The sequence below is a fragment of the Mesoplodon mirus genome (genome assembly GCF_964341445.2).
Source record: "Mesoplodon mirus genome assembly, chromosome: 4".
Taxonomy (NCBI): domain Eukaryota; kingdom Metazoa; phylum Chordata; class Mammalia; order Artiodactyla; family Ziphiidae; genus Mesoplodon; species Mesoplodon mirus.
The window spans coordinates 121,534,101-121,550,259 of record NC_138979.1 but is presented as its reverse complement, the minus strand read 5'-3'; the positions used below and the strand labels follow the sequence as shown (position 1 = coordinate 121,550,259).

Below are 16,159 nucleotides of genomic sequence, written 5' to 3'. Positions count from 1 at the left end.
TCAGCATATGCACATTCTCACATTAATAATACATATATACAGTCTGCAGGTATCATCAAGCCATTGGCATTTACCTAGTAAATCAAACATATTTCCTGGGCTCCAAGTTTATATTAAATTCTGATTTACCTTCCAAGGTATTTTAGACAAGGATTCAGATAAGCTTTGGCAAATGACCTTGAGGGAAGTAATTCTGGTTTTGAATGACCTAGATGGATTTTTCTGCTAAGGAGCTTTACTTGAATAACTGCTCACCTTTTAAACTCTGCTATGGCAGACACACTGATCTCTGAAAGTATAAATTTAATCCTTAAGGCTGAAGGAAAGCAGCTAGTTTTCCTAGCTCAGATAATCAAAGTCTGGCCCTCAGGCTTCTTTAGTTAGCTGATAAAAAGGATAAAAAGGACTCCTTGAATAACACATGAGTGGCGATGGTGTTGGGTAGATGAATTTTGGACTCTGGTGATGTAAGAAGTCCAAGAAAAGGGCTTAAGACTTGTTTACTGTCATTAATTTCATATTATTTAATATGATCACAATATGTAATGTGTATGATTTTGTGTATATATATATATTTCTATATAGAAAAAAAAGGTCATGGAAATGTTATCAAAATGTTAATAATAATGACCTCAAGGTGGTAGGTGATTATTATTGTTTTTTCTTTTTATTCTATTGGACTTCCCAAGTTTTACACTGTATATATGTATTACATTAAAAAAATGTTTTTCATTGCAAAAGTGATTGTAAAAGAAATTCAAACACTAAAAAGAAATGTAAAATAAAAATCGAAGTGCTCTCCCTATTCCCTTTTTTCTGATTCACTTTTCAGAGGAAACCATTTAATAGTTTGATATATCATTCATTCATTCATTCATTTATTTAGGTCGCACTGCGCAGCATGCCAGATCTTAGTTCCCCGACCAGGAATCAAACCTTCGGCCCCTGCAGCAGAAGCTCAGATTCTTAACCAGTGGACCACCAGAGAAATCCCTCTTCCATTATGTTTATTCATATTATATATAGAATTTTAAAATGGGATCTTAATGTTTATGATTCTGCAACTTTCTAATTTTAAATATTTTTCATTTTTCTAAGTCAATCTCCTTTTAAACATCTGCACAGGTTAAATGAATCTGTGCAGATTTGTTCACTTTGCTATTGATGGGACATGTAGGCAGTTTCCAATATTCAGTAAGTATAAAAATGCTGCAGTAAATATCCTGGTGTATTTATTTTTCTGCACTCGTGCTATAATTTCTATATGCTTAATGCCTCAAGGTGTATTTCTTTTTATCATGGTGTGTGTGTGTTGGGGGGGTTCATTTAGCCCAGTGAGAGAGAGAGAGCTTCTGCAGCCAGGCTTTCTGGATTCAAAATCCACCTTTGTTGTTTACCAGCTGTGTGATCTTATAGATTACTTAACTTTTATAGGCCTTCATTTCCCCATCTGTAAAATGGAAACAATAACATTATCTCCCTTGTAGGGTTATGAGGAGGATTAAATGAGTTAGTAATTACAAAGCACTTAAAAGGGTGCCTACACATAGTAAGCTCTGTATAAGTGTAAGTTAATTTTTAAAATATCTGTTCCTTTCACTATCCCCTATAATGTTACCTCTTTATTATATAACAAAATCATAAGAATAAACTTACTTGAACTATTTTGAGTTTTAAAAAGCTTAAGTAAATAACTATAGCGATCTCTCCATAGATAAAAGGTTAAATGATGCTGTAACTTAAAATTAAGAAACATTTCCATAAGATTATCTCAAAATGTCAGTATTGCTTCCTTTATCCTCTTAGACCTCCCATATATTTTTTAAAAATGATTTTATTATGAGATTTTCAAATACACACAAAACTACAGACACTAGTATAATGAACCCCCATGTACTTATTACCCAGATTCAATAGTTATCCTCAGTGCATGGCCAATTATGTTTCATCTGTACTCTACCCACTATCTCCTCAAACTATTTTGTAGCAAATCCTAGTTAGCGTATCATTTCATCTGTAAATGTTTTAGTATGCTTCTCTAAGCAATAAAGACCCTTTTTTTTTGGTAATATAACCATTATATCATTATCATATATTAAAAACGATTAACAATAATCCCTTAATAGCAAATATATAGGAGAAACTTCAAATTTATACAATTATTATGTTTTTCCCAATACACTTTTTAAAATATGTAATAAGAAAATATAATTCTTTTTTTTAATTTTTATTTATTTATTTTTTTGGCTGCTTTGTGTATTCATTGATGCGTGTGGGCTTTCTCTAGTTGTGGTGAGCGGGGGCTACTCTTTGTTACAGTGTGCAGGCTTCTTATTGCAGTGGCTTCTCTTGTTGCAGAGCACGAGCTCTAGGCACGTGGGCTTCAGTAGTTGTGGTGCACAGGCTCAGTAGTTGTGGTATGTGGGCTCTAGAGTGCAAGGCTCAGTAGTTGTGGCTCAAGGGCTTAGTCACTCTGAGACATATGGAATCTTCCTGGACCAGGGATCAAACCCATGTTCCATGCATTGGCAGGCGGATTCTTAACCACTGCGCAACCAGGGAAGTCCCAGAAAATAGACTTCTTTACAGAACTTAGGTTCTTGAAAGTCTTCTATTGAATGAATTTTCATAAATCAGATCCTACTTTTCCTTTAACTAAGTTATAAAGTACTTATTATGCACCTGAGCATACTAATGAAGAGTAAAAACCTTTTTTTTTAGCCTTGGAGAAAGAACAACTAACTAGGAACATAAAACACACAACTTTTACAACTATTATTTGTTTTCTGTCTTCACTACCAAGGGACATATGATGGATAGAGTGAATCTTGTAAAAAATTGTCAAAATTCTAGAATATATTTATAAATACATCATTTTTGAAATCTTTAGAAAAGAATGATTCCTAGAAGACAGCAATACTAAGAATTAGTCATCTCAAGCTAAACTTACTATCTTATTTTTCTGACTTACAATTTTGAAATAAGTTCAAACACAAAAAAATTGCAAAAAAAAAAAAAAAAAGACTTCCTATATATATCCTTTACCCAACTTCCCCAAATGTTATTATTGGGATGCCATAGTTGAAATAAGTGGATTTCAAGAAGGCAATTGACAATATTTCCTTTAAAATCTTAGATACAAATATGTTCATTCTGTACTACAAGACTCAAGTTTGGTTTTCATTTTCTTAGTATTGTCACTTTTTAAAAAAAAATTATGTTAAAATTCTTATTGCTAAGAAGGATGTAAGTGGGTCAGGTGATAAATACCGTTAGGTAAAGCCAGAGTTACCTGAACAACTACATCAAGAGAATGTTACTTAATGCATAAAAAACTGCTTCGTGAAAGGTTTGTGACACACCAGTGCCTTTGTTTTGGCCAAGTTCTGTCGCACATTTATCTAATCAACTACTAACAAAGAATTTGGAAGGATGGCTAATACAGTTCACTACCCAATTGGGATTCAAAGAGATTGCCACAGGATGCAGCACTGATGCAGAATCAACAAGATGAAATTTAGTAAGTCTAAACATTAAGGACAAAAATATTAACCACTAAATTAAAAGACTGAAGAAAAACTGGCTTGGCAGTTCAGGTAGCAAGAAGTAAGGGCTTTAGTTTACTGCAGACTCTGTATGAGCCAAAAGAGTGATGTGACTACCACCCTCCCAACCCAATGCAACAGAAGACTGTACTCCTCTGTCCTGATCTGACCACCTTTAAAGCACAGTTTTAGACTTAGGAATAAGTTAAAGAATTTCAGGAGAAACTGGACCATGACCAAGGAGGGTAAAGCTGTTGAAGGACCTAGACTTACTTTGCCTGGAGAAAAAAGGGAGTGGAATCATGACTGCTGTCTTTACTTGTGGTGACCTGTCCCATGGAAGAGGGAGCAGACCTAGCATACCATACCAGAGAGCAGAACTAATAATGTAATTAATATTAATAGCTGGCACTTTTGAGTGTTTAATATGTGGTAGGCATTTACATGCATTATCTTGTTTAATATATTTATTCTATGAGGGGTTAGTTTCTATTATTATCTTAGGCTTATAGATTAGGAAGACAAAACTCAGAGAGGCCAAGGCAACATAGATAGTACATCAAAGTAGCTTATGTCCATAATGAATTAATACCTGTAATACATTTAGAAGAGTGTTAGGACATGATAAGTGCCTAATAAAATTTAGCAGTAATAATAATAATGATAGTATCATTATAATTATATTTAAATATTATTATTATTGTATTGACTTAGGTCAGTGGTTCTCAGCCTTGGCTACACATTAGAATGACTTTAAAAAATATTGATGTCTGAGGACTTCCTTGGTGGTCCAGTGGGTAAGACTCCGTGCTCCCAATGCAGGGGGCCTGGGTTTGATTCCTGGTCGGGGAACTAGATCCCGCATACATGCCATAACTAAGATGTCTGCATGCCACAACAAAGATCCCACAAGCTGCAACTAAGACCCAGTGCAGCCAAAATAAATAAATAAGTAAATAAATATTTTTTAAAAAATACTGAGGTAAGGATCCTACCTTCAGAGACCCTGACTGAAGGGGTCTGAGATATGGCCTGATCCTCTGACATTTCAAAAGTTCCCCAGGTGAAGAAAACATTCACAAAGACATATCTGATAAAGACTACTATCAGAATATACAAAGAACACTTACAATTCAACAAGAAAGTGAACAATATGCTGAAAAAATGGGCAACAGATCTGAACAGACACCTCATCAAAGAAGATATACAGGTAGCAAATAAGTATATGAAAAGATGCTCCACATCTCATGCCATTAGGGAATTGAAAATTAAAACAATAATATGATACCACTACATACCTATTAGAATGGGCAAAATCCAAAACACTGACAACAGCAAATGCTGACGAGAATGTTGGACAACAGGAACTCTCATTCACTGCTTATGGAAATCAAAATGGGGGGAATTCCCTGGATGTCCAGTGGTTAGGACCTGGAGCTCTTGACCCCTGGTCAGGGAACTAAGATCCCACAAGCTATGCAGCTCAGCAAAAAAAAAAAAGAAATGCAAAATGGTACAGCTACTTTGGAAGACAGTTTGGCAGTTTCTTACAAAAGTAAACATGTTCTTGTGGGAGGGAGGGAGAATTAGATGAAGGTAGTCAAAAGGTACAAACTTCCAGTTACAAGAAAAATATATACTAGGGATGTCATTTATGACATGATAACAATAATTAACACTGCTGAACGCTATAAATGAAAGTTGTTAACAGAGTAAATTCTAAGAGTTCTCATCACAAGGAAAAAACAATTTTTTAATCTATTTCTTTAATGTGGTATCTATATGAGATGATGGATGATCACTAAACCTACTGTGGTAATCATTTCATGACATATGTCAGTCAAATAATTATGTTGTACATCTTAAGCTTATACAGTGCGGTATGTCAATTATATCTCAGTAAAACTGGAAGGAAAAAAACCAAACAAACATATTCTTACCATACAATCCAGAAATTATGGTCCTTAGTATTCATCCAAATGAGTTGAAAACTTATGTCCATGTAAAAATTTGCACTTGGATGTTTACAGAAGCTTAATTTTATTGCCAAAACTTGGAAGCATCCAAGATGTCCTTCAGTAGGTAGATGGATAAATAAACTTTGGTACATCCGGACAACAGAATATTGTTCAACCCTAAAAAGAAATGAGCTATTAAGCCATGAAAAGACATGAAAGAACATTAAATGCATATTACTAAGTGAAAGAAACCGACATGAAAAGGCTATATACTATATGATTTCAACTATATAACATTCTGGATAAGGTAAAACAACAGACAAGGTAAAAAGATTAGTGGTTGCTAGGGGCTAGGGGTGAATGGGATGAATACATAGAGCACAAGTGATTTTTAGGGCTGTGAAACTATTCTATAATGATGGATATGTGTGATGATATATTTGTCAAAATCCGTAGATTATACAACACCAAGAGTGAACTCTAATGTGAACTATGGACTTTGAGTGATAATGATGTGTCAACCTAGGTTCGTTAATTGTAACAAATGTACTATCCTGTGGGGGATTTTGACAGTTGTGCAGGGGCAGGAGGTGTATGGGAATTCTCTGTATTTTCTGCTCAACTTTACTGCGAACCTAAACTGCTCTAAAAAATAGTCTATTAAAAAAAAAAGTTCCCCAAGTGACTCTAATGTGCAGCTAAGGTTGAAAATTACTGGTCTAGGTTCTTTGCATACACAATGTCCTTCAACTCTTCTAACGCTCATCTAATTATGTAGCTGTTGTCATCCTTTTTTACATATGAGGAAACTGAGGTTTGGAGGGATCAAATAATTTATCCAAGTTCACCCAGGTAGTAAAATGGGAACAGGGTTTCACATATTGGTCAGCCAGCTTCTACCACACCACTTTTTAATAATTGGAGCTAATAGATGGGGGTAAAATGCATTGCCTCATGAAATAATCATTTCCCAACAATGGAAATATCATAGAAAAGGCTGGATAACAAGTCAGGGATGGCACAGACAAATTACTACATTGTTTTTTTTCTGTACGAGGGAAGACAGAGTAGGTTATCTTTAACATTCCTTCAGACTCTAAGAGCCCGAAGAGTTGAAGGCCTGGGTTTGAGAATGAGACCTGTCCCTGAGGAGCTATGAGACCCTGAGCAAGTCACCTAACTTCTCTGAGCTTTTCCTCTTATATATAATGATAATACCTACGCTGTTAGATCATTTTTTATATATAATAAAATTATATATGGGGATTAAATAATAATATATGTTAAAGTCTCTTGCTAACTGTAAAGCTTCATAGAAATCAATTTTAACTTTAAGGTGTTTAATCATCCTAAAACCTGGTTTGCGTTACAGCACTCCTTTGTTTAAAGTGTCCAAAAGCTCCCCATCACCCAAAGAACATTGTTCACCCAACGTTCAGACTCCTTAGCACAAGACCCTTAGCTAAATGATTCCAATTAACCTCAATGTTCTCTTCCAGTCACTACCTCCACCCTAGGTTCCAGCCAAATTAATTTCCTACTCTTCTAAAATGACTGATTACATTCTTTCATATTCAGAGACTCTCAGAAATTCAGGAAAGCCACAGACATCCCCATTTCCAATTAAAAGTTCGAGAAATGCCCAGACATTTTTTGTAGTGTATTTGAAATGTTTACAGCTAACAATGCTTTGGATACATAAAAAACTTAGTGTCATATAATTGTTATTCATAAGATTTATTTTAAAAATTACTTCATTGTAATGCCAATCAGTGGGATAAGAGTTTAAGTTTGAATGAACGTCTTCCTTTTTGATCTTGTTGAATGGTTCCAACTGTGTATATACTGAAGATCCTTCATGAAAGTGGGGCCTATACCAAAAGGCAGCCTGTTCCCTCTCCTTCCCCAAGAGGAGTCCTCTCCACATCTCTGTGCCTCTCCACGTGGTCTTCATAATGTTTGGCCAGCTCCAAACATAGTTCACACATTATTTTTGAAGACTTCCAAGATATCATTACCTCCTTGATGGTCCCAGTGTACCTGACAATATTATGTGATAAGTATGACCATGGAGCCAGACACAGTGGATGTGAATACATCTACCTTCCTCTAGACTTTTATAGTTTATTGAAGATGAGATCTGTGACTTATTCACTGTACCTTACACTGCCTGGCACATAGCAATTCTTAAAGTTCATTATTCTTAGATTTTGACATCAAGGTGAAATATTAACATGTAAATATATCCTGGTTTCTTGGGACATATATTCAAGTATGGTCAGTTGCCTTCATCTGGGTCTCCTGTTTTCTGCAGGGCTTTATTCCTTTCCTTTAATGCTCTTTTTCTGGGATCTCATTTCAATTAAAAAATGATTGAATAATAAAATCACAAAAAAGGTCAGCATTTTTGGATAAGGTTTCTTTAAAGTATATTACAGCCATTAATTTTCCAGGTAGGAAGTGGGTGGTATAAATAGAGATGGTGAGGGAATAAAGGAAACTATACCTTTACATAATTATTTAAATTCTGATCTATCTTTAAAAAAAGTATTTTAAAGATTTCTTCTCCATTCTTATTGCCAAAAACTAGGCCCTTTCTCTCTCCACTACCGTAGGACTTTAGCAATCTCCCAGTTAATCTCCTTGTCTAGGTAGCTCCTTTTAGCCATTCTGGACACTCTTGCCCTATACATCTTTGTAAGACTTTTATAATTTTTCCAGTCAATGTTCTAGTCCAGAACTTGTTAGTTTCCTCAGCCTAAATTCTGCATCCCACACATTTAAGTTCCTGCTTACTTTAGCTCCTATCTTCTATATCATTGCTTAATGCTGGTTTTTGCTTGGGGCACAGGTCCTCTTTCCTTTGTTTCAGAACAGATCAGGCTTTGCCTGTATTCTTACTCCTCTCTTGAAGTGTTCACATTCTACCCATTCTTCAAGTCCAAAAGGAATGCCACTTCCTCCTTGAAGATTTTCCTGGCAGCTCCAAGTCACATTCATAGCTCGCAAGTAATTATTCTCATGTGCTGTACTTGGGACAAGATAGTGGAATCCTCCACTCTTTTCTCTTAATTTGACCTACTAACAGGAGACCTGGGAATCCTTACCTGCTACAATGGGACATGTACCTATAGATATCTGAGGTGCAAATCTGTAATTTCCAAAATACTAGCTCTTCAAGCATATGTAGCAGCTTCTCTGATTGCTTAAAGGAACACGACTCAAATACTATCATGTAATACTCATTTTCGTTTAAAAGATGAAAAAGTGATAGTACAGTTGGTGTACGGGGCATGGGTTTACTTATCTCACAAACGAATGGATTCATTTCTTGATTTAAAAAAAGGCTATATTCATATTTCCAATTAATTACATCCTAAATGTCTCCAAGCCCGTCCCATAAGCAGGCATATTTTGTTTTCAACGCGTGTGAAATAAAACGTTTGAAGGTAATAACAATGGACATATTGGAGACTACAACGCAGAGGAAGAACTCAAAAGCACACTCGAGGAGCTGCTTCTACTGGGGACGCCACTGGGCCTGATTCACGCTTTTGGGAGCCGCAGTGCTCTCGTCTGTACAATGGAGAGGATACTCGACAATATTTACCTCCCAGGGTGGTGGTGAAAGTTTTCCTTTCTGGTGAACTGCCGGGCGGTTTGCCTACCGAAGGGAGGCGCTTTTCTTCCCCCGACGCACTTCCGTGCGCGAGGAGGGATGACCAGCCGAGAGGAGGGGAAGCTCGTGGCGGAGGTCGCCTGGGCCGCAGCTTTGACGGGCGGCGTCGGGGCCTTCAGCAGGAGCACGTCAAGTGTGTACACTCCGTGCAAAACACGCTGAGCGTGCGTGCACCCGTGTGCGCGGGGTGCTGGGAGTGCGCTCGGATTGACAGCGAAGCGTGAAGGCGCAGGGCGTACGACAGATAAGCGACAGCCGACGAGGCCGAAGGAGTCTGAGGCCCCGGTAGCGGCGACGACGCGTCCGGTGGCCCGGCGCCCCGGCCAGGCGCCCCAGCGCTGTGGGCCGACTGGTCTCCGCAGCGCCCCACGTGGCGGCCGGCAGGGTTGAGCGGGGAGAGCATATTTGCTCCGCCTCCGCGGCGCACGGTTGCCCTCCGCAGTTTCCCCGCCCGGCTCTCACCCGACCCTCCACCCATCCCCCTCCCGGATCGCGATGGACGCTGCATCCCCCAGCCGCCGCCGCCGGTAGCACTGCGCGGGGCTCTGAGCTGCAGGGCCTGAGGAGACGCGTGCCGGAGGCGGCACGTGAGCTGGCGGCCGCCGGTCTGGGGAACCTCTCGCTTCCCTGTCACCAGGTCCCGGCGGAGGAAGGGGAGGGACGAGACGCGGCTTTTCCTGTGCAGCCTGCCCGGCTCGACCTGCGCGGCCTGCAGCTTCCTGGGAACTCGAGGGCCGCGGCCGGGCCTTGCTCTGCCCGCGGCCTGCTTGGAGCTGGACCGGGGCGGTTTGGGACGACAGGCCCGGGTAAGAGCTTGAGGGAAGGAGAGGCGGGAGCGCCTTGGGCGGTCGGAAAGGCCAGGCGTGGTGCCGGCATCTGGGATGCACGGCGGCGGGCCGGGAGCGAGCCCCCGGACCCTGGTGAGGTCGGCGGGGCTGCCGCCGACTCACCCGCTTAGCCCCTTTGTTCCCCTCCCCCGGCCCTGCCCGCGTAGGGACCCGGCTTCTCCGAGCCGGAGCCCATGGTTGGCCCCCCTTGTCCTTGAGAAAGGTTCGCCGCCCGGCCTGGCCAGGGACGTCCCGCCGGGCCTCGGAGTTACGGGCGCCACTCCCGGGAGACCCATCGCCCTGCCCGCCCCGGCGGCCTCCTCTCAGGCAGAGAGGCTTGCTGCTCCTCCTCCAAAACTTCCCCTCCTCCTCGACACAGGTACCTAACTTAGCCGGGTTTGGTGCCGGAAAACCGGAGCGCGGTGCCTGCGCCTCCCGGTGCGGAGTCGGCTGGGCCCGGAGTGTTGGGTCATCCCTGCAGATCGCCGCCGTTGGGTGCCCAACGGGACCTGCCGCTGGATTTATACACCTGCAGCTGGGTTACGTGGGACCCAAAGCTGTCCTTCCGTCAGGGCGCTTACGAGCTTTTGTAATGCTTATTGGGGCTGCTTCTCCGATGTTGTTGCTGCTGTCGTTTTTAACTAACTGCCCCATTCTGTGGGACTGGGGAAGGAGGACCGTAGATTGGCCTATGTTCTGATCCGTAACGTGTTAGTCCATTGCACTTACTTTTAGCATTTCTTTTTAAACTTTTAAGAACAGTTGTCAAGACTGCCAAAATTCCTAATCAAGTCTTTATTCATAGATAGATCTTGTATCTAATTATCATTTGTAGTTGGACATCTTAAGAAGAGCAGTAAATAAATTGAGAAGTCAGCAGAATTTATGAAATTGGAGGTAATTTTAAAGTAGAAACTTAATTGGGGGGGGAATTGGCTCAAAGTGCTTAGTCTCCTTAAAATACTGAATCTAACCCTTATCAGAAGATCTGTTTTGGGTGGAGGAAGGGGAAAGAAGTTTGCTGGAAAAAAAAAAGAACCTTTTTAGTAAGGTGTTGTTTGCTTTTTGGCGCAGACGTTAGTGATAAGCAGTAGTGGGATCCGAAGCTTGTTTGATTGTCTGACAAAGACGGCTCTGGTTTCCAGTTAAGCAGCAACCTAATCAGCTTATACTCTTGTGCAAAACTGGTTTTTATTTAGTACAGTGTATGAAGTTAAACCCGAGGAATAAGGAAAGTTGAAAAACTGCATTAAGCTCTCTATCGAAACATACTTATGAGTCTTTTCTAATTCCTAGGAGGACACCACGAAAATTTGGCTCTAGCCGATGTAAAAAAAAAAAAATTTTAAACCCACGCTGATCAGTCCTGGACATTTAGAGGACTTTTTGCCTTTACTTTTTAAATTTGAGCAAAGAAGCTTTTAAAAAACCATGGCAGACGTGGATCCAGATACATTGCTGGAATGGCTACAGATGGGACAGGGAGATGAAAGGGACATGCAACTAATAGCCCTTGAACAGCTATGCATGCTGCTTTTGATGTCTGACAACGTGGATCGTTGTTTTGAAACGTAAGTACATCCCTTCATCATCTTCCTTTGGGGTTGCTGTAGGGACATCTACATAACATGTTTTCAAACATTTGCTGATTTCAGTTTGTGTAGAATTTTGTTTAGTGAGTTTTAAAACTATCTTTTAAAAAGTTCTTGCAGTTTTCCATGTACACTTTTCTGAGAAATAAAAATTGGTAGGTGAACTAACTCCAGTAATGATAATTGTGATGACACAAATGCATGTTTATTGAATGAATAGGAATTAGTAGGGAATACTGATTTTAACCCATAGCTTGATTGATTCAATTTCAAAACATGTTATGAGCTGGGAGAATACAAATACTTCTTTAAAGGTGGCTATTTCTGTATCAAGTAATTGGCTTAAATTGACATGAAAATGCAGATGATAATGAACATATGTTCCCAACTGCCCTTTCTTCATTGGTGTTAAGTCTTAGGACACTGTACCTTTTTGCGGGGGAGGTGGGGGTGGGGGTGGGGCACTGCCACATGGCTTGTGGGATCTTAGTTCCCCCACCAGGGACTGAACCCAGGCTACTGCAGTGAAAGTGCTGAGTCCTAACCACTGGACCTTCAGGGAATTTCCCTGTACTTTGTTAAGCAAATCATTGCTTTGTAAATTTCAGTTTGGAGAGGGTATAAATTGGATGTTAACCATATGGCATACTTTTCGGAATAATAGAAACAGACTTTGATGTTTGGAGAGTTTAAGCAGTTTTATTCAGAGGTGGTGTAGAATTTGTGCAAAAATGTAAAGGAATCAGTACTAGACTGGCCATTAATGCCATGTTTTTCCTCTTATGTGATACTTGCCCAGTTAGATTAACTGTTCTTCTGAATGCTGAACACGTTTGGTTTTCATTGTTTATTTTACATTTATATTTACAATTTTGAATTCCGGTGATAAGTAAATGAAAACTCAGATGCTTCTATATTTGTTCTAATGCCGTTTTGAAGTAATTAGTAGAAAATGTTTGAGATGTTGACATAAAATTTGGTATAATTATCTTAATTTCTTTGAGGTGAGAATAAAGGCTGAATTACTAAATTGACAAAGCATTTTTAATCGTCTCCATTTTTGAATGATTAATGAAGATGAATTAATAAATGAATAGTTAATAATTCTTAGTTGTAAATCCCATTGAGACAGTACTATTATGATAAAAATCCTTATGAACAAAGTTCCCATATTACAGTCTGTTAGTGACTCCTTTATTTCAAGTACTTATTGTTATTGGCAAACTTTGAGAACATAATAATTTTGCTGCTCTGTTAACACTTGTTTTGGTCAGATTCATAGAAAAGTGAAATAGGTTTGGAACATTCATAGATTTCATTAGAGGGTTTTCATTGACCTGAGAATTACTTTTGGTATTTTAAAAAGTAAGTCATACCTACCAGTCAAATCAACTATCATGTCTTCCATTAAGTAGTAACATATAGTAGAGGTGTTTGTAATGGCATTTTTTAGAAGTGTTATTATATTGAAACAATTTTAAAGGAAATTTTTATTTATTTAAAAAATTTTTTACTTTATAAATTTATTTTATTTTTGGCTGCGTTGGGTCTTCGTTGCTGTGCATGGGCTTTCTCTGGTTGCGGCGAGCGAGGGCTACTCTTCATTGCATGGAGGTACCATGGATGATTCAGGTTACAATGGATGATGATGCCGTTCAGTGAGAGAGAACACTGGAAGAGGACCATGTTTTTGTGTTTGGTTTTTGGTTTTTAGGTTTTTTTGGCCACGCCTCATGGCTTGTGGAATCTTAGTTCCCCAACCAGGGATTGAACCTGGGCCCCTGAAGTGAAAGCGCCAAGTCCTAACCACTGGACTGCCAAGGAACGCCCATGTTTTGAGGGGCTGAGATCATGAGTGTGGTTGTGGCTAGATTCTCATATCTGCTTTGCATTTATTGTGTTGCATTGTGCTGTTTTGACTGAAATATATTAAAAAAAAACCATCGCCCCATAGATGTAGCTGGAAAAGGGAGGAATGTTGTAATGATTTTTTGCGTGTAATTATGGATATTCTTCTTTGATATCATACCTAAACTGGGGGGGAGTGTAGTTTCTTTTTGTTTCAATTAATTTTTATTGGAGTATAGTTGCTTTACAAAGTTGTGTTAGTTTCTGCTGTACAGCAGAGTGAGTCAGCTATACGTCCCCTCCTTTTTGGATTTCCTTCCCATTTGGGTCACCACAGAGCATTGAGTAGAGTTCCCTGTGCTATACAGTAGTTTCTCATTAGCTATCTATTTTATGCATAGTAGTATATAGGCAAGTGATAGTTTCTGAAGGGTTAGTTATAATGTGGGTTCTGAAATATCAGTGAACTTGTCATACTCTTGTACATTAAAATCTGTTGGTCTCTCTGGTACTTTGAGTGGGTTTTTTTTTTAATATTTATTTATTCTTTTGGCTGTGCCAGGTCTTAGTTTTGGCACGCAGGATCTTTAGTTGCGGCATGTGGGATCTAGTTCCCTGACCAGGGATCGAACCCAAGCCCCCTGCATTGGGAGCACGGAGCCTTAGCCACTGGACTACCAGGGAAGTCCCTGAGTGGGTTTTTTTAAACCCATGTTTAAGTTTGAAAGATCATGCACTGGTCATGTGAAAAGTATTGGTCTACTGAGTTATACAGATATTCCTAATGTTGCCATATGTCATTCTACAGTATCACAAACTCACATTTGTTATTATGACTACTAATCTCATCAGAAAGGTCTTTAAATATTGGGACGCTCTGTCATGCTCCTTGTGGCAGGTACAAGTTGTGATTTTTGCTTGAAAGCTTGAATGTTATCATTGGCAACAAATACTGTCAGTTGTTTTTCCTTGAAGTGAAAGGCTTACTTGGTTAATTTTTGAGAAAATGTTTGCCAGATATCCAAGTCTGAATAACCACAATTTGCCTGAAGTTATTTCAAGTAAAAATGATGTTGCATGAAAAAAAAGTGGCTAGTTCAGCTCTCCAACAGTTGTACAAGTACTCTTCCTAGGCAGAGTGCTTTATGCTTACTTTCCATTTCCTTAAGTAGGATATTAAAAAGATATGTATTCAAGGGTTGAGGTTTAGTAAAATAAATAATTTTCCCCCCATGCTAGAGCTTGGCAGTGAAGAATACCATACCATTACTAGTGGTACAGTTTAGTGCCGCTGCCTTGATTCATGCTAGAGCACCAGCAGTTTTATCCACCATTGCTTTTGCATCATTAGTGCACGTCAACGCAGGGAAGAGAGTGATTAAAGAAGAACAATTATGTTGAATACTGGTGAGAGGTCAAGTAGGGTGAAGCCTAAAAGGCGTCCTTTGGATTTAGGAACATTCCCAAGATCATTGATCTTTTTTTTTTTTAATACATTTATTTGTTTTATTTATTTATTTTTGGCTGCGTTGGGTCTTCATTGCTGCGTACAGGCTTTCTCTAGTTGCGGTGAGCAGGGGCCACACTTCGTTGCAGTGTGCGGGCTTCTCATTGCGGTGGCTTCTCGTTGTGGAGCACAGGCTCTAGAGCGCAGACTCAGTACTTATGGTGTACGGGTTTAGTTGCTCCGCGGCATGTGGGATCTTCCCAGACCAGGGCTTGAACCCGTGTCCCCTGCATCGGCAGGTGGATTCTTAACCACTGTGCCACCAGGGAAGTCCCAAGATCATTGATCTTAATGAGAGCTGAGTGGAGTGGCTTGAGGGCCAGATTTGAATGAGTTGAAGAAAGAAATGGAGACAGGGAGTGTGGAAAAATTTTTGAGAAGTTGTATTGGAATGGGAGTGTGGGGCTTTTTCTTTTAGAGGTCAAAGAGTTAGAGAGAAAGAAAAGAGTTAGGAGAGAGAATGGATAATTCATAGTATTCTGAGAAACTGAGAGTAATGTGCATAATGTGAATCACCTGGAGATCTTGTTAACATTGCAAATTCTGATTCAGTTGGTATGGTGTGGTGCCTGATATTCTGCATTCCTAGTATGCTCTCAGATAATGCTGAAGTTGTTAGTTGGAAAATCCCACCTTGAGTATCAAAGCTCTGGTCCACTGGTGGAGAGATAGATTTAAGGTAGTGTGTTCCTTGTTGTAACACAGGAAAGAGGGAGATGTTTTAGGTTTGATGGTAAAAAGTTGAAGGGATTTCTGTCTGATGATGTCTGTTTTCTCCCTGAAGTAGGAGATTGAAAAGAATGGTAATATCTAGGATTGGTATGGGGAGATGATTATGTTCCTGCAGTGCTAGTGGCTTCATAGCAGATATCCCCGCCTATAAGCTAACTATACGCAGAGTTACAGTCTTAAAATATTTTATGGTCTTTTTTTCCCCAGCTTTATTGAGGTATAATTGACTATGGTCTAAAAATACTGACTTGACTGTATTATTCCTCTTTACAAAATCTTTTGTGTTCTTTACCTAGTGAATAAAATTTAAATGCCTTCAAAGACCTCTGCTGCATCTCACGCATACATACTACTATTACTTTTGTTTTTCCATTGCTAACATACTGCTGGTGTACAGTAGCTAATATCCAGATATTGAACAAATTGAAGAAATTCTTTATATTGTGCCTGTTTTCCATAGTCCTTAAAATG

General features: G+C 39.5%; 2 protein-coding genes across 6 annotated transcripts in view; one reads left to right on the top strand and one right to left on the bottom strand.

Annotated features, from left to right (window-relative positions):
* The window catches only part of LOC309802902 (uncharacterized protein), a gene marked incomplete at its 5' end in the record, with an annotated part of 71,436 nt that extends 61,131 nt beyond the window's left edge, over positions 1-10,305 (bottom strand). Inside the window, 3 exons of the mRNA XM_082618775.1 lie at positions 5,486-5,680; positions 9,114-10,099; positions 10,133-10,305. Of these exons, the coding sequence (XP_082474901.1) occupies positions 9,298-10,099; positions 10,133-10,305 (975 nt within the window). The 3' untranslated portion in view covers positions 5,486-5,680; positions 9,114-9,297. The remainder of the gene's footprint in view (positions 1-5,485; positions 5,681-9,113; positions 10,100-10,132) is intronic.
* Positions 9,634-16,159, top strand: part of HECTD1 (HECT domain E3 ubiquitin protein ligase 1) — a 91,042-nt gene continuing 84,516 nt past the window's right edge. For 2 of the 5 annotated variants that reach the window (XM_082618584.1, XM_082618580.1), the window contains exons 1-2: positions 9,636-9,988; positions 11,306-11,580. In XM_082618584.1, coding sequence (XP_082474710.1) covers positions 11,441-11,580 — 140 coding nt within the window. In that variant the 5' untranslated portion in view covers positions 9,636-9,988; positions 11,306-11,440. Of the gene's footprint in view, positions 9,989-10,844; positions 10,907-11,305; positions 11,581-16,159 lie in introns of all 5 variants that reach the window. The other 3 variants (XM_082618581.1, XM_082618582.1, XM_082618583.1) reach the window with 3 other exon arrangements.